Source organism: Euprymna scolopes, chromosome 25 (assembly GCF_053919585.1).
Source record: "Euprymna scolopes isolate OS-2025 chromosome 25, ASM5391958v1, whole genome shotgun sequence".
Classification (NCBI taxonomy): Eukaryota; Metazoa; Mollusca; class Cephalopoda; order Sepiida; family Sepiolidae; genus Euprymna; species Euprymna scolopes.
Genome location: NC_136506.1, coordinates 65,572,935 through 65,597,347, shown reverse-complemented (window position 1 = coordinate 65,597,347; position 24,413 = coordinate 65,572,935). Strand labels below are relative to the sequence as shown.

The following is a 24,413-nucleotide window of genomic DNA, read 5'->3' as shown; positions in this document are numbered from 1 at the left end:
ATGCAGTTTCGAATCCAATTGGTTCCATAATACCTCTTTAACATAGGACTATTGGCAACCATTATATGGTCCCTCTTTCAAGAATGTCATCAACAGAATTAAGCTATAAATAAAATAATATAAAATAAAAATTTAACAATGTTGATTCATACGGATTTACTTTACTATTAGAAATTCTAATAATAATTTATATATAAAAATTTTAATTACTAATTAATTATATAAATTATTATTATAATAATTATAAATAATAATTTATATATAAAAATTTTAATTACTAATTAATTATATAAATTATTATAATAATTATAAATAATAATTTATATATAAAAATTTTAATTACTAATTAATTATATAAATTATTATTATAATAATTATAAATAATAATTTATATATAAAAACTTTAATTACTAATTAATTGATTCATACGGATTTACTTTACTATTCTAATAATAATTTATATATAAAAACTTTAATTACTGACGTAATTCTGATTTTATATGAGTAGTGTGAACACTGATGGAGCATAATTTTTGTTTTATGTCATTGTTAATTAAAATAAAGTCATCACATTTCATATAGCTTATGAATGTAACAAATGGCCCTGATGTGTAGGCAACATTGCATATTTCACCGATATAATGTGCACATCCGATAAAGTATGGGCAAGTGGAGGTAACTCTGACATGACTCAATGGCTTAATATTTTTCGCATAGAAATTTGGTCAGGAAGAGTCTCTCTACACTTTGGTAGACATTCTGGCCTGATTCTTCATTAAGTTTTGTAATTTAGCTAAATTATCTTTGGTCATGGAATCATCAGGTTTCAGTCTCAGAGCTTCTTTGTAACTCTTTTCTGCTTCTTCCAATTTACCATTTAAATGCAAGATGGCGCCAAGGTTCATATGAGCTGTGGCCGTCTGCAAAGACAGAAGATGGAGCAAAATAAATAAAACTTTGAAAATAAAAAGAATTTGGAAGAAAAATATATTTTCTGTGACAAAAGTGAGTCAATAACATAGATTACAGATTGGAACGTAATTTTTTTGTGTGATTTGGAAATTCAAGTGAAATTCTTTTGACAAGTTGTGAGAGTTGAATTGTAAAATAGACATGTTTTGTTGTTTAAAGGTAAAATGTGTAAAAACAATCTTTGAGAAATATGGTGAACTGATCGAAAACAGAAGAAGAATATTGGCACCAAGTTTTGCTGCCTTGGTAACGATTGTCGAAGAACCCATGGTACATAAAATGAGTGTTTTGAAGTATTTCAGGATCTGCTACCATGTACTTATTAAAAGGCCCCAAATGAGTCTTATTATCTTAAACCTGCTATGTGACGGGTTCTTCATTTAGTAATTAATGCTGATGAGGAGAGGAACTTACTTTGGGGTTAAGAATGGCTGCACGGTGATAGAGTTCTTCTGCTTCCAAATTGTTTCCAGATTGTCTGAGGGGAAGAAATAAACAAAAAGAATTATTAATTTCCATTTTGCATGAGAAACAAAGGCAATAATGGCTGATAACTAACATTACGTACTAAGATGGACTACTAATATACGAGTCATATACAGTCTAAGATTGAGTACTGCTGCCATATTTTGGGAGGTGCTGCTCAGGGCACTCTTTCTTGGCTCAACATAATACAAAATCGATTTTACGATCACATGGGGAATGATCTCTACAACCTCCTCTCTTCACAGAAAAGATGTTGTCTACTCTATATTACCACAGAAGATGCTCGACTGAGCTCCAATCTACGATTCCTTCTTTTCACTACCACAACTGCAAAATCGTTCCTTTCTTGTTCCCCATACCTTACATCAAACAAAATTTCCATGAATAGAGTTTCTTTCCAAGACCTTCCTATCTTTAGAACATTTTCCCAGGTCTATTTCCCTAAAAACCAAAACACGCTCATCTTCAAACCGGATGTCAACAAATATTTGTCATACATTGTTGTCATAAGTAACCAAAGGCACTCCTATTGATCACATTGGTGCAACCAAATCAGGCTATCCGAAGATATCGGCTTCCTGACCTAAAACACACAAAACATTGATGTTATTGTTTTTATCTTTCCCTTTGCAAAATTCAATCATGTTCTGCAAAGCCAAAAACTTAAACAAATTTACCCTACAAAACAACCAAACCAAACACCATGAATAAATACTTGAAGATATAAAGAGCTTGAAGCATAAAAACTTTTGACAAAATGATGAAACTCAAAAAGAGTTGATATGCCAAAAAAGAAAACAAGTAAATTAAATATGAATTTGAAGAGATAAAAAACTTGAAGCATAACATTTTTTTTTCACCAAAATTACCAGATTCCGCATGGAGTAATCCAAAAATGGTTGATATGCTATCAAACAAAACAACTAAACCAAATACAATTAATAAATATTTGAATATATGGAGAACCAGAAACATAACTTCTTCCAAAATTATTTCATTCAGCATTAAATAACATGAAAAGTGTTGATATGTCATAAAACAAAACAATCTGTCGATCATTAACAATGAAATCTTTCTTTTGGACCCCACAGATTTTTTTTTTTTTCATGATTTTCTTAGTATATATGGCAACATCAGATCCAGGCTTATTTTATTTGTGATTCTATCAAAGAAATAGTGTTGATTTATCCCATGTGTAGAAATAACATTACACTATACATGCATATTGAGCATGTTAGATGTTTACAACCAAGAATGTTGATCAGTATTTGTTTTAATATGACCTATAACTCGGAAAACATATATAGAACATGATTCTGAAGTTAAATAATCAACTTTTCAAATATCCTGCATAACTACCGATATCTAATGTTAAAACAAAGACAAAAGCCAATAACAAAGAATATTAGTGTTCTTTCAATACAGGAGTCGAGAAAAGTAGATGAAAAGGTCAACAGCCAATATGGGGGAAACAATTAGAAAAAAGTATCTACAAAACAAAGCAGACATGATTCAAAGGACTTGGGGAGGGGGTCTTTAAAGGAAAACTGATGATATGTAACTTTCTAAAAAGAATAAAACTAAAAAAAAAATATTACCCCCCCCCCCCAAAAAAAAATAATAATTTGATTTTATTCTGACATGTTGCTGACTACTACAAAGAGAGACACAAACAATCTACTATACTCAATGCTACTACTATGATCATTGCCCAACGTTACATCATGGAATGCTATGCTACAACTTTTACAACTGCTCTTATGAATAACACCAAATGCAAGACTACACAATAGATTATTAAATGGCAAAAAATTGTCTGCTGTGTTTCAGACGAGTCAGTGGGCATTAACTGGTGATTCATGCAAAAGTTTTGATAGTCCATAAAAATATTAAGATATTATTTTAATTTTTACGAAACAATTTAGGCATGACTAAAAAGAAACCTTATCAATCTATCATGCAGCAAGAGTCTCAAAGCTAAATTCCAGTAATCTTCATCAAAATCTTGGTTTTGACTCTCTGTAAACAATGAATACTCATCACTTTATGAAAAAGCAATAAACATTTTGACCTGATTTACAAGAGCATATTTTAATTTGTCAAAACATTCAAAACTCAGTACTGATCTCAACTGGGAATAAATGCAGAGACGTAATTAGAACCAAAACTCCACAAACTGATGTCAAACAAACAGAAAAAAATATCAAAAAACTGTAATACATAAATAAACTTTAAATTTATTTTATTTAAATAATAACACTAGAATTTTGTTACATTAATAAAATGAAAGTTGTGTTCATTATCATTACATTTTTTTTCCTAAATTCATATTAGTGGTTCACTAAATAAAAAATTATAGTGATCTTGTGACAAGAGTCTCAAATGTACATTCTTATGAAGATCTCATTTTACATTTAGTGGTCTATGAACTTCAAAAGGTTGCTGACTGCTGTTCCAGACAACAATTTGGAGAGCCCCACTCCCAAAGCTGTTAGCAGGTACAGTATTACAAATATTAGGATTAAAAAATAGCATTATATGCACCATATTGTCATATTTCTCTGTTTACTTTATTCAAATAAATCAGAAATATGTGAAAATTGAAGAAAATTGTTTTTTTTAAAGTAACTGTCACATCTGACTTACCTCATGGCATTGGCTGCGTTGAAGACCAATTCAAAATCATTACTGTTGTTCTGCAAAACATGTTTATAAACTTCAACTGATTCCGCATGTCTTCCAAGTTCTCCAAGAAATTGAGCTGCAGGAAAAGACAAAAGAATTCCAAAAAATAAAATTGCAAACAAATTTTTAATTCAATGTCAAAACTGATTTTAAAATATTTCCAATTCATGTCTGTTTTGACGATTCCATTTATTTTGTCTGTTGAAAGGCAATTCTACTCTTTTTGGCATTTTAAAATGCTAAAGTGATGCAGGGTGTGCCAAATTCAAGTTCTGCTAATTGCTTTTACTAATATCCTCAAGAAAAAATATGAATCCAGATATCCTCTGATATAGATTAAAGAGTAGGATAGACTGTACTCTCAAATCTTGGTGGTGCAACTCATCTAGGTGAAGGGAAACTCTGAAATAACTGCAGTGTTTTCAGTTGTCCTGGACTTTTTCTTGCAACTGGACTGAAGCAATGTCAGTTCAGGCGTTCTGCAGTTGGAGATTATACAACCTTTGATTTATAATAGATTTACAGTATCCATTGTTTCTTGTGACTGAAAGGAGGCAAGCACATTATGTACATATAAGATATATATATATATGTTTGACTGGTATTAATTGTGACACCCTCCATTGAAGATTCCCGAAAAGATGAAACACTAGTGTCTGTAGGTATTTAATAATTATTATAGTAGAAAAAATAATTATGAAAGCCCCTTTAAGAAATTCGTTTCTTATCGTTGAGCACTTTCAGTTGAATTGAAAGTCGGTCAATTTAGCTCTTATGCATAGATCATCGTATAATGATTAGATCACTCTCTGACTGACGTAAATGAACATTTAAAATTAAAATGCTTAAATTCGACGTTATTTCACATGGTTAATGGTAGCCGAATGGATTAGGTCTTCGCTAAACCGAGCCAGAGATGTCTCGTGATGCGGGGTTTGAATCGTTCGACTGGTATTAATTGTGACACCCTGCACTGAAGATTCCCGAAAGGATGAAACACTAGTGTCTGTAGGTATTTAATAATTATTATAGTAAAAAAATAATTATATATATATATATAATATTTATAATATGTATTATGTAAAATATCTAATATATAAAATATCTAATAAGTACAATGTAAAATATGTAATATATATCTATTATGTATATATAATGTATAAAATCAAAATAAACCTTTCAAAATTGGAATGGAGTCATCTCAAGAGTGCAGACCTTGTATATACAAAGAGCTAATTATCTTTTCAGATAGAGTTTCATAACTATAATCAGAAATAAAATTAGGCTATTCTAACACTAGTCTAAGAAAAGAAAAACAAAATAAAACCAGTCTTTCTCTGCTCATTTTGCATTATTTACAGTTGTCATGAACTTCCCTTTAACATTCAACTCAAGCAATGCTGGTTTTAGATGGGTTGGTTTTAGATGGGTTGGGTTAGATGGGTTGGTTTTAGATGGGTTGGGTTAGATGGGTTGGTTTTAGATGGGTTGGGTTAGATGGGTTGGTTTTAGATGGGTTGGTTTTAGATGGGTTGGTTTTAGATGGGTTGGTTTTAGATGGGTTGGGTTAGATGGGTTGGGTTAGATGGGTTGGTTTTAGATGGGTTGGTTTTAGATGGGTTGGGTTAGATGGGTTGGGTTAGATGGGTTGGTTTTAGATGGGTTGGTTTTAGATGGGTTGGTTTTAGATGGGTTGGGTTAGATGGGTTGGGTTAGATGGGTTGGGTTAGATGGGTTGGTTTTAGATGGGTTGGTTTTAGATGGGTTGGGTTAGATGGGTTGGGTTAGATGGGTTGGGTTAGATGGGTTGGTTTTAGATGGGTTGGTTTTAGATGGGTTGGTTTTAGATGGGTTGGTTTTAGATGGGTTGGTTTTAGATGGGTTGGTTTTAGATGGGTTGGTTTTAGATGGGTTGGGTTAGATGGGTTGGGTTAGATGGGTTGGTTTTAGATGGGTTGGTTTTAGATGGGTTGGTTTTAGATGGGTTGGTTTTAGATGGGTTGGTTTTAGATGGGTTGGGTTAGATGGGTTGGGTTAGATGGGTTGGTTTTAGATGGGTTGGTTTTAGATGGGTTGGTTTTAGATGGGTTGGGTTAGATGGGTTGGGTTAGATGGGTTGGTTTTAGATGGGTTGGTTTTAGATGGGTTGGTTTTAGATGGGTTGGTTTTAGATGGGTTGGTTTTAGATGGGTTGGGTTAGATGGGTTGGGTTAGATGGGTTGGTTTTAGATGGGTTGGTTTTAGATGGGTTGGTTTTAGATGGGTTGGTTTTAGATGGGTTGGTTTTAGATGGGTTGGTTTTAGATGGGTTGGTTTTAGATGGGTTGGGTTAGATGAGTTGGGTTAGATGGGTTGGTTTTAGATGGGTTGGTTTTAGATGGGTTGGTTTTAGATGGGTTGGGTTAGATGGGTTGGTTTTAGATGGGTTGGGTTAGATGGGTTGGTTTTAGATGGGTTGGTTTTAGATGGGTTGGTTTTAGATGGGTTGGTTTTAGATGGGTTGGGTTAGATGGGTTGGTTTTAGATGGGTTGGTTTTAGATGGGTTGGTTTTAGATGGGTTGGTTTTAGATGGGTTGGGTTAGATGGGTTGGGTTAGATGGGTTGGTTTTAGATGGGTTGGTTTTAGATGGGTTGGTTTTAGATGGGTTGGTTTTAGATGGGTTGGGTTAGATGGGTTGGGTTAGATGGGTTGGTTTTAGATGGGTTGGTTTTAGATGGGTTGGTTTTAGATGGGTTGGTTTTAGATGGGTTGGTTTTAGATGGGTTGGTTTTAGATGGGTTGGGTTAGATGGGTTGGGTTAGATGGGTTGGTTTTAGATGGGTTGGTTTTAGATGGGTTGGTTTTAGATGGGTTGGTTTTAGATGGGTTGGGTTAGATGGGTTGGTTTTAGATGGGTTGGTTTTAGATGGGTTGGTTTTAGATGGGTTGGTTTTAGATGGGTTGGTTTTAGATGGGTTGGGTTAGATGGGTTGGGTTAGATGGGTTGGTTTTAGATGGGTTGGTTTTAGATGGGTTGGTTTTAGATGGGTTGGGTTAGATGGGTTGGGTTAGATGGGTTGGTTTTAGATGGGTTGGTTTTAGATGGGTTGGGTTAGATGGGTTGGTTTTAGATGGGTTGGGTTAGATGGGTTGGTTTTAGATGGGTTGGTTTTAGATGGGTTGGTTTTAGATGGGTTGGGTTAGATGGGTTGGGTTAGATGGGTTGGTTTTAGATGGGTTGGTTTTAGATGGGTTGGGTTAGATGGGTTGGGTTAGATGGGTTGGTTTTAGATGGGTTGGTTTTAGATGGGTTGGGTTAGATGGGTTGGGTTAGATGGGTTGGGTTAGATGGGTTGGGTTAGATGGGTTGGGTTAGATGGGTTGGTTTTAGATGGGTTGGGTTAGATGGGTTGGGTTAGATGGGTTGGGTTAGATGGGTTGGTTTTAGATGGGTTGGGTTAGATGGGTTGGTTTTAGATGGGTTGGGTTAGATGGGTTGGGGTTGGAAATTGCACAATTCTACCTTCCCTACAGCCTTTAAAATGGGTACCAATTGTCTCTTGACACTGAAAATAAAATGCATCCAATACTGAAGCACAACACTTATTATAAATAATTCTATACATGAAATTGAACACAAGTCGTCATTTCATAATTTATCTCGAGTTCACAAGCAATTACAGTAATTGTAGTCATCATCACCAGTTAAATGTCTGCTTTAACTACTGGTATGTGTTGGATGGCTTTTGGAAATTGAATTGCAAACTAAACTAGATTTTTATCTGTCAATCTTTCTCTTAAATCTATCCTTATCACAGCCTTCCAGATATCTTAGTTTTCCCCTGTCAACTAACTTTATTCCATAACTTTTCTACATCTACTAACCCAAGAACTCTCATCTTTCAATGTGACACACCAAAAATGTCACCTGTAAACATCTGCATATACTGTTCAAATTTAATCTTCCTCTGAAGTCATCAGATCTAAGCCTGTATTTAAGACTCACGTTACACATCCATCATATCATTCTCATATCATTTCTATCTATGCCCACACTGGTCAGGTTTCATTTCAATACGTCATCACACTGCATATACATGTCTAATAGACTCTTCCCTTTATCGACAGTGGTAACACTCTGCTGGTTAGTTATGGCAGAAGTTCTACTGTATCATTCTCACATAATTTCTCTTTATGCAATACATATCCTCAACCTTCACTTACCATAATGTTGATGTGCAGTTCCTTCCGGTGTGTCGATGGCCAAAGCTTTTAGAAACCATTTTTCAGCTTTTACTATTTCGTTCTGCAACAAAGAATCACCAAATAAAAAATGTGTATATGCGATAAAAAATAAATATAAAACAAAATAATTGAGATTTACTCTTTAAAATTGCCAAATGTTTGTCCTTCCCGCATCAATAGACATTGATTAGTCAGATTTGAAGGTTTATTTCTCAGTGCGGGCGATCCTAAGAATACAATTATGAATTACTTCTACTCAGTTATGGCTGACCGAATGAAAGCAACTTCCACCCATGGATAAAATAAGGAGTTTTTCTTGAAATTTCATACAGAATTTTGGAGTTTACCAAGATGCATCTGAAGAAGTTTGGAGGTTATATTGACGGAAATATTATCAGATCCATGAACAATAGTCTGAATCATTTGTAGCAATTGCATATTTATAAACTATTTTCTTTTGTGCAAATTTAATCTTCTGAGAGGAATGATTAATACCTTATCCGATCTAAGGAGGCATTTCTGCTGAACTGTTTGCACACTGTTTCCCTCACCTTTTTAGGAATCAAATAATTAATGGCAAACTGAACAAACTCAATATTTAGTTTAATATCTTAAGAAGAGGAAGGCCCTGAAATGGCCCGTGTTTTCTTTTGACAACCAATTATAAGCCGAAATGGATTACTGCACAAGTGAAAACCGCTGATAAACATCATTATATACTAGCCTACAAGGTAAGCTGTTTATTTCAAAACACTATATCTTCTATTGTTCGCTTGCTTCATAGCAAGTTTCTGCTACTGTTCTGGTAGTATTTTTATCCTCTAAAGACATGGCTAATCTGTCGACTTTCAGGAATAGACTGAATGGCGACTGAGAATAGACCAGCGACATCTGGAAAGGCCAAATGAACTCACCGGGTCAGCAAACAGAGTTCTTATAACATAAGCTACAGTCACAGATAAAGAAAAATGCTCCCAAGATCCTCGCTTTTTCATGAGTCAGATAATTAATGGCAAACTGAAAAAACTCAATATTTAGTGTAATATCTTCAAATTGTCTTTGTATTATTTATATGTTTATGAACTATTTTATTTTGTGCAAGGCTACTCTTCCAAATGGAGTGATTAATACGTTATCGAATCAAAACATTTTGTGTGTGAGATATTTCTGCTAAATTGTTTGTATACCATTTTCCTGCTTTTCAGGAATTAAAAAATTAACAGCAAACTGAACAGATGTGCAATGTTCGTGTTTCAGCCAAACAAAGATTTGACATGTGCAAGACACGTGGATGAAAGACCCAACCTAGGCATATGCACGTGTGTCCATATGATTCTGTATTTGTTCCGACTTGTTACTTAAACCTATTCATGCTCACTTGTTGTTTGTTGGTGAAGCGATGTTGTAATAAAACGGATTTAAAATGTAGATAATAAGTTTGTCTTCGTAATCAAATTAATGGTGATCCTAAGCTAACATCTGACTAAGTGGATTTTGCCAAAACTTTTAAAAATAGCAGTACAGCACAATCATGTTGACACACCGGTTCTCGCCAGATTACTGACCCGAAAAAAGAACTCCTCACTACAAAAGCATCTACAAAATTGTGGATGGCCTATGCCCCTCCAGGGACTCAAGCCTATGATAATTTAAAAATAGCAATGTGGAGGTCTTGATTTATAAATACAAATTTCCAAAACTTGCTGACTCATTAGAAATATCCCGGATTGCAAAATTTTATAACTCTTCCCTCTGATTGTAAATTTTGAAAATTTACACACTCAGCATAAAACGTTAGCTGAGAATATATATATATATATATATACATGTTTTTACAAGCAGGTCAGTCATGATTAGTTAATATCTTATTAGAATTGTTGTGCGAATTAAAAAGGATTATATTATTCAAAATAATTTGAAAGCATTCCCAGAATGTTGGGGAAGAGAGATTTTCACTTCAGCCATTTTGAAATTTCTTGAAACGTTTATCAAAGAGAAAGAAGTAAAATAAGAAGCAGAAGGAAAAGAGAGAGAGAAAAAAAAGGAATGTAAGGAAAGGAAAACAGAAAAAGTAATGAACAGAACCGTTAACCTATTTATCTTTCATTAAATCATATAGAAAAGGAAAAAGAAAAAAAAATGAAGGGAAGAAGAAAACAAGAGAAAAAAAAGAAAAAAAAAAGTAACGATTAAAGTCGTTAACATTTTTATCTTTCATTAAATTACATAGAAACGGAGCAAAAAATTTAAAAAGAAAAAGGAAGGAAAAGAAAAAGAAAAAGGAAGGAAAAGAAGTAATGAATGAAATTAAGATTTTTATATTTCATTAAATCGCATGATGAATTAAATACAAACTTTTCTCTGCAGCAGTTTTGCCATTGTGATATGAGCTGGTAAATGGCTGGGTTTTACTCTTAGGGCTTCTTTGTACCAAATCTCGGCATGTTCGATGTGACCAGATTTGAAATAGGCTTCACCTACAATAATAAAAAAAAAAAAAGAAATCAAATGAAAAATTAATTGAAGGAGAAACTTGCATTTCAGATGTGTCTTAAGATAACTATAACATCAGTGCTATCTCACTCACACATAAAACCAAACTTCGTTTCATCTATGCTTATATGACTTCTTAAGATTTGCTGCACAACTGTTGAGTTTATATGCCGGGCCCTTCTGCCACTGAAGTGATAAAACTTCTGGAATTTACTTACGATGTTAAGCTATATAAGAGTGTAAACTTGGAGTGTAAAGAGTGTAATCGGACTGTTTCTTCTTTAATCAGATTTTTTTGTATTTATTGGAGGCATCCTCATACAAAATCTTTCTAAGAACACTCCCAGACACATCAAGTGCCTTTGTGTGAAAGTTAAAAAAAAAATCAACCCAACCCTTTTGGAGTCCACAGAGAATAAACTCATACACAGACACACACACAGACAACAGAGTGTTTTTTATATATAAGTTATTCTCTTTATTTGTGATCATTCTCTTAACCTTTTTCAAGATACACTGGTTTTCGTTAGATCACCAAGTTAAGCAATATTGAGCTTAATTAGTACTAAATGGGTAACCATTTGGGAATATCAGGTGCTGTATGTAGGATAACGTCAATATCTTCCTGCAAGAAATGCAAAAACCTAATGTTGTCATCTCCCTTGATCGAGATATATATATGACTGGGGAATGCTTTTAAATTTAATATTCCTATGAAACTTCCTTCTCTGGAAGAAACCGGTTCATCCCAACCAGGGTAAGTTATATTTTAGTTTCTTGTACTGGTAAGTTTTCTCAATTGTCACTGTTTGACTAAAACTGCTTTTTGCAACTCATAAATTTTCTCATTTCCATTAAAATTTAGTGTTGTGGTTGCAAGGTTGAACAATAATTAGTAAGGAAATACAATGAAGACGCAAACAACAAGATAACGCAATAATAAGTGTATTAAAGAAAAGGTATATTTACAATATGTACAAGTGACGGTGTCGAGTCAGAGAGTCTTGGTGGGAGGACATGTATGCTCTTCGGCGTCACTTCCGGTGGCATTTGAGTAAGACACACCAAGGCCAACCTAGGCTTGCCATTTATAGTGTTATGTTATTCGCATATGCAAATAAGTGGTTGCCACCACAACAGTTAGTATTCAACAATTTCGCATAGTGGCACTTCCAAGCATCCCTTGTGTCTTATTCATTTGTTGCTAACGTTTTATTGTCATTTAAAATGTACTTCTCTCTAACAATATCTATGTTTATCTTTGCCATCTGTTAAGCTTTTGGTCATATCTTTGTAGTATATCTGGAAACCTGGTTTTCTTAATCTCCTTCTTCACTTTATTGCCCTTCTTGTTTCCCTCTTTGTCACGAAATACATATAAATCCTTATCCACTAAAGCTTTTCTCCACTCACTTCATTGTTTCTGGTTTTAATATTTACATTTTTTTTTTTTTTTTTTACATGGGGTTCACCACTTATCAAGGCCCGAAGGCCACTCAGGGATAAGGGTTATTGCGTGTACAGTAATCAATGAGATAGTATTGTAGTAATCATTAGTATTGGGTGTTTAGATAGAGTGTCTTACTTAAGGAGGCGGTTTGTCAGGAGTTTGTTTATGTTGGACTTGAAGACGTCCAAGTTGTAGTCAGGTGGGAAACAGGCAAGCGGCAGAGAATTCCACTGGCGTGCAGTTCTAAGAAAGAAGCTTTGTTCATGGAATCTACGTTTGGATTTAGGCACAGATAAAGAGTGGGGAAAATTATTGACAGTAGTTTCAGCCAGACGAATGAATTGAGAATCTCCACACACATGTTTGTGATTCTGAAGAAAAAATATTCTAATCATTCAGATATATTACAAAATTTTTGGTTTGAAGATAAAAACAAGCAAAGTATTTGTAGAAGAACAAAAAAAAAAAAAAAAAAAAAAACAAAAAAAAAACACAATCTTACCGAGCATATTATAAATGCTTTGCATTGCATAATGGCTCGGAGCTCTTCGGATGGCGTCATTGTACGTATCAATTGCAAGCTAAAAAAATATAAAAAAAGAACTTTTATTATATAAGCCAAAAAGATTTTTTATTAGTTTTGTTTTTCTATGGCATATCAACCCTTTTTTTTAAGTATAGCGTCTCTTGTAAGCGATTCTTACGGATATTTTTATGAATTCAAATCGCTATTTTACCTAAAGTTATAGAGTGGCAAGTTCATATATTCTTTCCCAACAAGATTCAAGTTTTAACAACAGAAATAGATTCCATGGTTCATTTCAGTATCTTATCAAAAGATGTGTATCTATATTTTTATTAGTGTTGGGACGATTGATCAGAATCGGTATCAGAAAAATTTTACTCCAAGTTCCAGTTCCAAAAAACGATTCCTTAAAACATCTTGACCTTAATTTTGCATTATTGGTATTAAAGATAAAATGATGATTATTTATTGTTATTAAGCTACCAGTGATATTAAAATCTATGCACCATAAAAACAATGTAAATTTATTTTTCTTGTGCCAAAAAAGAAAAAAAAAAAAGAAAAATTTTGGCTTTTCCCCGGTTCATCAGTATTGACAACCCTGAAAAAGCAACTTCAGTGAATTAGTGGACCTTGAGATTTTTCACTTCTATCAGTGTTTCTATGACTTTTTTTTTTTGGGGGGGGGGGGGGGAGGGGGGGGGCTCTTCTCTGTTAAGTAGTGTTTACCTGTCATAAATCAAGTTCTCAATATGCTGCTAAAAGGTCATAAACTCAAATGGAGTAATAAACGATTCATGGTTTTAATTGAAGCAATTTTGTCAGTTTATATTCTTTCCACTGATAAGGCACAAATACACAGATGAAAACTGAAAATTTGGCAACAAAAATGTAAGTGCATATTTTTAAAAAATATATTTTCAAGAAATTTAAATTATATTTCACTAAGATGTTTTTCTTATATTTCGTTTCATATTTAAACTTATATTTTCATGTAAATATAGAAGTGGATTATTTTACTAAAAATTAATGTAGTAGTAGTATGTGAAAGTCTTCAATAAATCCCTCAAAACAAAAGTGAGATTCTACTTTTTTGAAGGCGATACCCTGAAAAATTTGTCAGGATGGAAAAAATAAATTCTTTTAGAATTTAGAATTTCACATAAATTTAATGTAAAAGACCCGAATTTCTGAGCTATTTTAGTGTTTTAAGGCAAATTTCTAGGCGCTTTTGTGTGTGTGTGTGTGGGGGGGGTAATATTAACTTTTTAAAATGATTGAATGTAATTTTATGACCATTCCAGTCAAAATTGGGGTTAGTGAAAAAATTTAAATCTATAGAAGAAACTAATCCCCAGCCCAAATTCTTAAATAATTCTTTTTGTGTTTCCTTTTTTTCTGTTAAGTTTTTTTAGAATGCTCAGTCACACATAATCGCCTAAAAAGCAGAATCTCATTTTGGAAGAGAATGATTTAATTATGGGTGTTATTAATTATGTGTCATTCCATTTACTTATCTTCCCAGTGAGGCAGATTTAGGTACAAGGTCGGTTTATAATGTACAGAATTTTTTTTTTTTAACAAGGTGGTCACCACTTATCAAGGCCCGGAAGCCACTCAGGGATAAGGGTTATTGTAAGCACAGTACGTTAGTGTGGATATTTAAAGTGTCTACTTAAGGGGGCAGTTCATCAGAAATTTGTTTACGTTGGACTTGAAGACATCCAGTTGTAGTCAGGAGGGAAGCAGGCAGACGGAACAGAGTTCCACAGGCGTGCAGTTCTAAGAAAGAAGCTTTGTTCATGGAATCTACGTTTTGATTTAGGCATAGATAAAGAGTAGGGAAAGTTTTTGACAGTGGATTCAGCTAGATGGGTGTTTTTTGTAAAAGATTGGTGAGGGGGGACCAGAGATTGGAGTTCAGACGAGCACCTGCCATGGAAATAACGATAAAAAACAAGATAAGCTTGCAACGTCTCTTCTGTGAGAGAGAGGTTGCAGGGAAAAGAAAAGGGCATCCCCCACTAAGCCACGAAGTCTATTTTGTACTCTGTCAAGGCAGGATAGGCCGTTTTTAGCAGCTCCTGTCCAGATATGGCAGCAGTATTCCATCCTTGGACGTACTTGGCTTTTATATAGATAGAGAATTGCATCAGTAGTGAGATATCTTCTGGAGCGGTAGAAGGATCCCACCATCTTTCCAGCGACCTTGGCAACAGACTTGATGTATGTGTTCCATTTCAGATCAGGAGTGAAGGCCAAGCCCAGAAGCTTGTCAAAACATGGGGCTTCTCCTAGACGAGAGCCATCCATTTCTATTGATGCCAGATGGGGAGCAAAGCGTGATGATGTAAATCCAGCGTTAAAAGAAAGGGCATTCTAAATTGAGATAAAAAAAATTGTCTCAGTCTAGAAGGATTTTTTTTCACTGACCGAGGACAGAAAAGATAAAGTGTAGTATCAAAACAGGTACTGCACATTGTATTATTTATTTGCGAAAAAATATAACATAGAACAACGTCATCAAAAGTGTGGGAAAGTGGAGCTCTTTCACTCTTAGACAGAATCATTTCACTCACCACAATACCACATTTATTCCCTTTCAAAATAGTGAGAATATGTTGAATATATATATATATAATATTTTTCAATAAATAATACAATTTTAATTAAAAAAATATTTTCCATAAGATGGCTAAAACTATCACTAAATTGTCTGCCAATAATAACTTTATTCAGTGTTTTAAAAATCAAATCAATAAAATTCACACAAAAATATCTGCCTGTCCCCCCCCCCCCCAAATCCCTCGGGTTTAAAGAAAAAGTTTCTCGGTTTTGGGTCCAAATTTCCAGCATCCTTTATAAGATTGTTATGAATTCATAAGTTTCCATCACATAAAAAGAATTTATGATTCATGTATGAGTTTCCCAATGTGTATTCTGTATATAAAAAAATCGGTGAGGTACAAAAAAATATTTTTTATTTATAGATTTTGTTCAATCACAAAATTATAAAAGAGAGAAAAAAAAAACAAAAAAAACAAAAAACAAACTGACGTAAACAAATTGTTAGTTGATTTTTTAAAAATAACTTTGGTATCTTTATATCTGAAACTTATTGTTCTCTTTGCGATGAGTAAATCTCCAAATATCTGAATATTTCTATATAAACGAACTTAAATTGATGCCATTTAATGAACTCTTTCGATAGGGGTGGCGACGGGTGGGGTCTATAATACTTGTATGCTGTAGTTGTGTTTTTTCAGATATTTTTGTTATTGAAATCGGAATCGGTAAATGTATCAATATAAGAAATTTAGAAGAAAATCTGTAATTGTATCGGAATCGGTAATTGTATCGGAATCGGGGGAAAATAATGGAATCGTCTCATCACTAATTTTTATAAATGCATATCTAATCTGAAAAAAAAAATCCTTTGCTCATAGAAATTTATATATATATAGAATTAAATAATTATTATTCTTTTCTACAGATGCTAGTGTTTCATGCTAGTGTTTCATGCTTATGCAATTATCAGTGTAGGATGACTCAACCACAAAGTCACCTTATAACTCCATTTGCTAAGCCTGTATCTCTGGGCTACCAAACAATTGTCACAAGAACGAAAGAAATTAAGAACTAATAAATGATTAATTCGGGTGCGGACATTAGAAAATCCATATATAAATATATAATCATTTCTACAAACAACATGATACGCAGCATACGCAAACCATGAAAGTCACAGACTGGAAGTCCTAGACTCAAGTTTCATCCTCATTTGGACTCATCAGTAGAATATATCTGCACTCAGGGTTCAAAAGTAATTGAGCCATTATAACACGTGAACGTTTATTTACATACACAATCAATGTAAAATTGTTTGATTGGAAAAATAATTATATATCATCTCACATTTAAATACATACATATATATATATATATATATATATATATATATATATATATATATACATACACACACACACACACACACACACATGGGAGCTTTCTTTAGTCTTGACAGACCATAGATACCCACTGTAAGGGTGCTTGCATGGTAACATTTTGTGGCAAGAGTTGCGCCATCTCTAACCACACATCTGAGTTGACATTGTTAAATACCAGTGGCAAATGGAAGTTCAAGGCGACTGAAAACAAATGCCGAGATAAGCGGAGAGCACATACAGTGCCTAGAATTCCCAAATAGGCACCCATCTGGTACTGGCCAAGCTCAATGTTGCTTAACTTCGGTGATCTGATGAGAACCAGTATGTCAACGTGATTATGATATATATATATATATATATATATATATATATATATATATATGAATTTAGGTAAAAATGGCACCGGTAAAAATGGCATAAGTGAATAAATAGGTAAAAATGGCACCGGTAAAAATGGCATAAGTGAATAAATAGGTAAAAATGGCACCGGTAAAAATGGCATAAGTGAATAAACAGGTAAAAATGGCACCGGTAAAAATGGCATAAGTGAATAAATAGGTAAAAATGGCACGTAATGGATTAATGAGAAAAATGACAAAACGAGAACATGCATGAATATCTCACAGTATATTAAAATGTGAAAACGTGCGAAATGTGTCGAATTAAAAAGGGTGCTAGACGACCGATCTGGTCTCAAATTTTACCCTCGTTTTGAGTTTTCCAAAAGTTAGGTCATGTACTGCGACGTCACCGGTGTTACAGAAAATAATGAAAAGTTTGTCAAATTTAAATAGATCCTAAATGCGAATCTCGTTTTTGAGATTTCCCAAAGTGCTATTACGTCACAGGTGTCAGAAATAACTTTTTTCATCTGTGTGGTAATTCATTCACCTCTTCTCCCCTATCATAAGTTGAACACTGGGCAGAAATAAATAAAAAAAATCTCCCTTATTTACAAACAAGTTCCTTTTATTTTAATTAGTTACTTCTATTTATTTGTTTCTTTACCATATATTCGATTCGATGTCTATACTAATAAATGCCTTAAAAATAAGAATTATCGAACATTCATTACTATAGACAATAAAATGAAAAAGTAAAATATACAACAAATAAATGCTACCAAACGCAAGATATGCTAAAAGTAAAAATAAAATAAAAATAAGCAGTTTATATATTTTTCAAAAATACAAACAAAATAACTTAGGCATAAACAATTATAGCGAGGAACAGTCCATTTGATGACGGCTTCTGATATTGAAATCAGAAATTAACATTATGTTATTCGTTCCTCGTAATTTATGTACACTTAGTGTTGTTTCTTTTTTATGGAACTCCTGCATTGCAACATGTCGGCAATGGAGACGAGTTATCGACCCTTTTATGAAACTCAAATATAAAGAAGTTTCTTCATAAATATTTCATGTTTTTTAAATTACTACATTGATGAATTAAAATTATATTTTGATACATTTTATACAGCCTTAATGTAAAAAAAAAAAAAAAAAAAAAAAATACTAAAAACAATCTATAAATGTTTTTAGCATATTTTCTTTTCAATTATGAATCACTCATTAAAAAGAAATATTAAAACTTAAAATTATAGTTCGATACATTTTTATACTTTAAAATTAAGTACTCCTTGTGCGTTGAGTCTTATAGCTCACAGCCTAAATATTCAAAGACCTCTCCCCTTGGTGCGGAAATAAACTTTTTTATTTTGTAAACAAACGAACGTATTGTACTTATGGATGTTTGATACCGAAAGAAATATGAACTTAAAAAAAATAATGTTACTTTTATTTCATTAAATTGTTAGGTGAAAGTGCAAAATAGTTCACCCCACCTCCATGTTAAGAATGTCTTTCTAAATAGTTATCATTTCAACGTTGTTTGTACTCTCGGGGTGTCAAACATGTATAAATACCTATTTTACTGTTATTTATATTGGAATCAGTTTATAATTTTATGTCAGAAATATACTCAGTGACCGATTGACCCCAGAAATGTCCCCAGAACGGTTTCATACTCAACTGTGAGCATGAAACTGTGAGATGAATTGGTCATAAAACCTTTTCGCACGTATACGCGACAACACGTGTTATCTTTCACTTTAGTTTATGTGTCTATTGAATTTGTTAATAAGGCAATAAAACTATTTTTGGTAATTAACAACATTGATACAGTTTAGCTTTGAGAATTTTGTGTTACTGTTCCCATTCCAGCTTTGGACTACTATTCTCATCTTGAGTATTTCTATTTACTTGCTTCCCCAAGAGGGCAAAGTTAGACACAAGGTCGTTTTTTTTTATGTGGGCAATATCCAGCTCTCCTACAATAGGAACTCTGGATCAGAACAAAAATTAAAATTGTCTCAGTCTGAAAGGATTTATTAATTCTTCGTTGAACGGGGAGATAATAGGTGGAGTGTAGCATCAGAAGTGATACTACACTTTGTTAACGTATCAGTCGATGCAACCTCCAACAGAAATTCTGTGCAGATTCTCGAGTTCAACAGAAACATTCCAGAGTTCAATATTTATTCAATAATAGCAGTTTTGGATAAATAAGAAAAAATGGCAAAGCCCAACTTATCAACGATAAAATACATTCAATGATAAAATAAATTTAGAGTGCACCAAAATTAGTTTTTTCTTTTATCAAAGATAAAAGCCAGTCGAGGATAAGTGTCAACCAGGGAGCTTTTAATTACACTAAACAAAGTGCATCTTTTCTGGATCATTTTTATTTTATTTTGTTTTAGGGGAAAAAACTTATCCCCGTGTGTGTTTTATCCTTGATAACTAGCGATTCATTATGAAAAAGAACCCAAAAATACAACTACAACTTGTCCAGAAAAGATGCATTTTGTTTAGTGTAATTGAAAACTTCCACATTAACCCTTATCCTCGAGTGTGTTTTATCCTTGATAAGTTGCGATTCATTAGTCCTAAGTACCCCATTTTGGGGAGCTAGATAGTCACCAGATTAAAAACCAACATTGTGTCTAACTTTGCCCTCGCAGGGTGCAATTAAATAAGAACCTTTAGATAAACAATGCTTCTAGACTGAGGTAATTGTAATTTTTTGTTCCGATCAAAAATGCCCCTTTTTGGGGAGCTGGATATTCCCCGGATTTAAAACCAACCTTGTGTCTAACTTTGCCCGAGCGGAGTGCAATTAAATAAGAACCTTTAGATAAACAATGCTTCTAAACTGAGGTAATTGTAATCTTTTGTTCTGATGAAAACTGCCCCTTTTTTTTGGGGGGGGGCTGGATATTAAAAATCGACCTTGTGTCTAACTCTGCCCTCGTTGACGGCAACAAAATAGGAACTTTTACAAAACCCAAAATGAGGTTAGAATTTGGAACCCCATAGCTTCAGTAGCACCTTTTGGTGCTATTTTTACCTAGTTATTCACTTGTGCCATTTTTACCGGTGCCAATTTTACCAGTGCCATTTTTACCGAGCACCATATATATATATATATATATATACTAGCAAAAGTACCCATCGTTGACTGGGTTCAAAAACAACCTACAGAAAATGGACTCTGATTTATTAAAGTATGATAGGTTAAATAAAGGAAGGATTGTGAAGAGATAGCTTCGAATTTGGGGGTATCAAAACCAAAGCATAATATGATGAAAGTAAAAATAGATAAACCCCATAATTTATTATACCATACCTGTTCACACTGAAACACTTATCACAATATTCTGTGGATCTATATTAAAAAACCTTATTAAACTTCGTGACATATTTTCATTCAGGTGCGGTCAGGTGCGAATATTTTCATTCAGGTGAGGTCAGGTGCGAACGAACACCCCATAATTTTATTATACCATATTTCTTCAAACTTAAACATAATTATCAAAGTATACTTACGCAGATAGATATGAAAAGTCTTTATTAAAGTTTGTGCCTATTTCCATTCTATGGAGGCCAGGCTCGAACGCAGACCCCACAATTTTATTATACCATCCCTATTTAATTTAAAACATACTTATCAAAGTATTCTTATGTACATCTATATTAAAAAAACTTGTAAACGTTTTTTTTTAATTTTAAAATTTTTTATTTCCATACTTTGTGGACCAGGCGCGAACGCAGACCCCACAATTTTAATGAAACACTGTTCTGTCAGATCAAACATACCCATTCCTGTGTCTCGATACATCTTCTATCATTATATGTAATCAGTTTTTTTTAAATAGTCAACCATATAGGAGCCTATTCGTGACCAGACACACACACATACACACACAGACATTCAGCTTTATATATATATATATATATATATATATATATATATATATATATATATATATATATATATATATATATGTTTGTAAAAATTTAAGGTTTTTGCATATATTTCCTATTCTTTATGAAATCAGAAGTTCGCTATTTAAGATAGAATAACAGTTTTCCTGATAAGTCCACAGAGAAAATATCCAGTATTGACATACAAATATAGGTTGTTTCCCCATAAATGAAACAGATGATTAATAAATGAATAAAATCTTGGACTTCGAAATCTAGCAAAATTATTATTTATATATTTATAATAACTACCCATAATAAATATATGGAGGTAAAATGAATATGAAAAGAAAAACAAAAACAGAAATTTAAGTACTCACAATACTGCCATTATTAATACCAGCTCAATAGTTGAATATTTAGATCAAACAGAGCTATTATAAAATAAGTTGAAATAAATAAAATTAATACAGTATTCACACTAGTTCCCAGAATTACAAACAACAGTGATTTAGTGTATGGTCATTTCTAAAACAATTTAAAATATTTTACAAATATCAGTGTCAGGTTCAAAATAATTGTATGAACTGAACCGTTTTGCGTCATTGTGTCCTCTTACACAGATTAAAATCAACATATAATTCTATTAAACCTTACGTTCATTATAATTTTGTTCATAATCCTTTACGTGATTTTGGTTCTAAATTAAAATTCAGGGATTCTTTTTGTTTAGAAAGCATTACTTCAAAATATGAACTAAAAACTCTTCTTTAATCGACGTAAGATTTCCGAATCTCACCTGATAATTATGAAGGTCTGTATACATTCGTCCCAGGTTGTAAAGGGCTGATATCCGGGTACTTTCATGAAGTCTTGGATCACGCAGACCATTAATGTCAATACTGGCACATTCTTGGTAACTCTGCAAAGAAAATAAAATAAATAAACCATCGGCCTAATAATAATTAGAAAATAAAAATCGATCCACTGATAATTATAATAGTAAAATGTTCCTCTAAACTAAACTATAATTAAAAGTAGCTTTTTGGAAATTAAAGGGAAGTAATCCTGTAAAATCATACAGAGTTATTTCCCCTGGGTTCCTTTCGCAACCAAATGTTTACTTAGATAATGGTTTAAAAAACAAAAAAATAATTTATATTAATAAATTTACAACTTTATAAGTATCTGTATTTCTCGCATCTACGTAACTTACTTTATCATCGGTTCAAATCAGAACTGTAACAGTGTAAAGTAATAAAGCGTATTGCATTATGCAATAAATTAATTGCAAAATACAATCAACCGTAATGCCTTTTGATTTCTTCCTAAACAAGTTAGTCATCTTTAAATTAGTTTGTGACTTTTCAGAATTTGAAAGGAATTTAGAAGCATTTAAACTGTCAAATAGAAAGCATTATCTATTTACGTGCCTTTCCCATAAAGGCAGAGTTAGACATAAAGTCGCTTCTAATGTAAGGAAATTTCTAGTTCCTCAAAAAGGAGCACTCTGGGTTAGGACACAAATATTCTTAGCTAATCCTTATGTATTAAAAGGTTGAAGCTGTCAGATATATTAAACTTTAAAAATCATTATATATATATATATATATATATATATATATATATATATATATATATATATATATATATATATATATATATATATATCAGTACAACATAATCATGTTGACACACTGACACTGGTTCCAGTGGTTCCCATCAAATCACAGAAGTTAAACAACGTTGAGCCTGGTCAGCACTAATATAGGTGACCATTTGGGTATTCTAGGTGCTGTATGTGCTCTCCGCTTATCTCAGCATTATTTTTAATCAGTCTTGGGTCTCTCCTTGCCACTAGATCCAAGCAGTGCTGATTCAGGAGAGGTGTGTTGGGATTGCGCAACCCTTGTCTCACAATTACACATGCAGCTACCCTTACAGGAGTGTCCATTGTCTCTTGAGACTGAAAGGAGGCATCTATCTATATCTATCTCTCTCTCTCTCTCTATATATATATATATATATATATATATATATATATATATATATATATATATATATATATATATATATATATATATATATATATATATATATATATATATAGTGGGGGTGATAAGTAGTTAAATGGATTAATCCTAATCTTATAAATACAAGACTGATAAATTAAAAAATTAAAAAATGTATCCATTTTAAATGTGGAAATTGATGAATCGCACAGGTAAGAAATTCAGTTTTATAGCGTGAAAAGGTTAGTAATTGCAATTAAGAATAGGAAATTGGATCAAATGTTTGTAACATGTCTTCTTCCTAAGATTGAGGGAGGTGGTGTTTGATCAACACTGCTGGATGTAATATACTGTCTTGTTTTTAAATCCCCGAAACAGTGTTTCATGGTAACCAACTGATGATCCCTTGAAAAATAAATTATTAGTACTATAGTAAATTCGAGAGCGAGTTGATGCAGTGATTGCAAGTGATTAAATGACTTACTGACTAGATGGTTTTCTAACGAATGATAAAAAATATTTTTTTTTGTATAGTTTTAAAGGTTAAAAACTTCAAAGACTATATATATATATATATATATATATATATATATATATATATATATTGGTAAAAAAAAATAGATAACATAAAAATGATAGTTAAAAACAATAAAGGAAAAAATAAAGAAAAAAATTAAATAGATGTTGGAAACATTAACATGCCCCCCCCCTCCTGCACGAATGCCAACAACAAAATCAAACGGATCAACAAAGCTGGATCATTGTTAATTCACATGAATTTATTATTTGTCATTAGAAACGTTTCAGCCGATGTTAACTCCAACTGTAGTCAAGCGCATCAAGACAACTCGAGTTGATTGTTGCCAGAATCGGTTGACAGTGCACTGATTATTACATCTGCAATACTAGAAATTAAAGAGAGGTGACAGTCATTAAGTGGGTAATGACACGGACTGACGAGCTGGGTGTGCCAAGTTCGAATCTGTTTGGTTCCATAGAAGCAATTTCACTTAGAAATGTTGAATAACTGTTACGTAGTCACTCTTGGAAAAATGCCAATAACAGAATTAAGCCGGTGAACAAATTTGTATCATTTCGTTAAAAAAAAAAATAAATAAATAAAATAACAGGTTGAACTGCTTTAATCGATTAAAAAAAAAATTGTATTAATCTGCTAACTAGATTGTTTACGACTGCTTCGCCTTTCAAATTCTTTGGACACGTATTTGCTATGGAACTTACTGTTGATAAACTTTTTTTTCTTACTGACCCCTCAGTTAATTCCTTAAACAATGAGAAGTTAAACTTTTACAAAAAATACTCGACTCGCTACAACCACTATCAA

General features: G+C 32.8%; 1 protein-coding gene across 1 annotated transcript in view; it reads right to left on the bottom strand.

The window, feature by feature from the left end:
• Positions 1–601: 601 nt before the first annotated feature.
• Positions 602–24,413, bottom strand: part of LOC145247407 (protein O-mannosyl-transferase TMTC2-like) — a 210,250-nt gene continuing 186,438 nt past the window's right edge. Inside the window, exons 7-13 of the mRNA XM_080109112.1 lie at positions 21,856–21,978; positions 12,815–12,893; positions 10,725–10,846; positions 8,349–8,430; positions 4,105–4,219; positions 1,387–1,450; positions 602–920 (exon numbers count right to left, since the gene is read on the bottom strand). Of these exons, the coding sequence (XP_079965238.1) occupies positions 741–920; positions 1,387–1,450; positions 4,105–4,219; positions 8,349–8,430; positions 10,725–10,846; positions 12,815–12,893; positions 21,856–21,978 (765 nt within the window). The 3' untranslated portion in view covers positions 602–740. The remainder of the gene's footprint in view (positions 921–1,386; positions 1,451–4,104; positions 4,220–8,348; positions 8,431–10,724; positions 10,847–12,814; positions 12,894–21,855; positions 21,979–24,413) is intronic.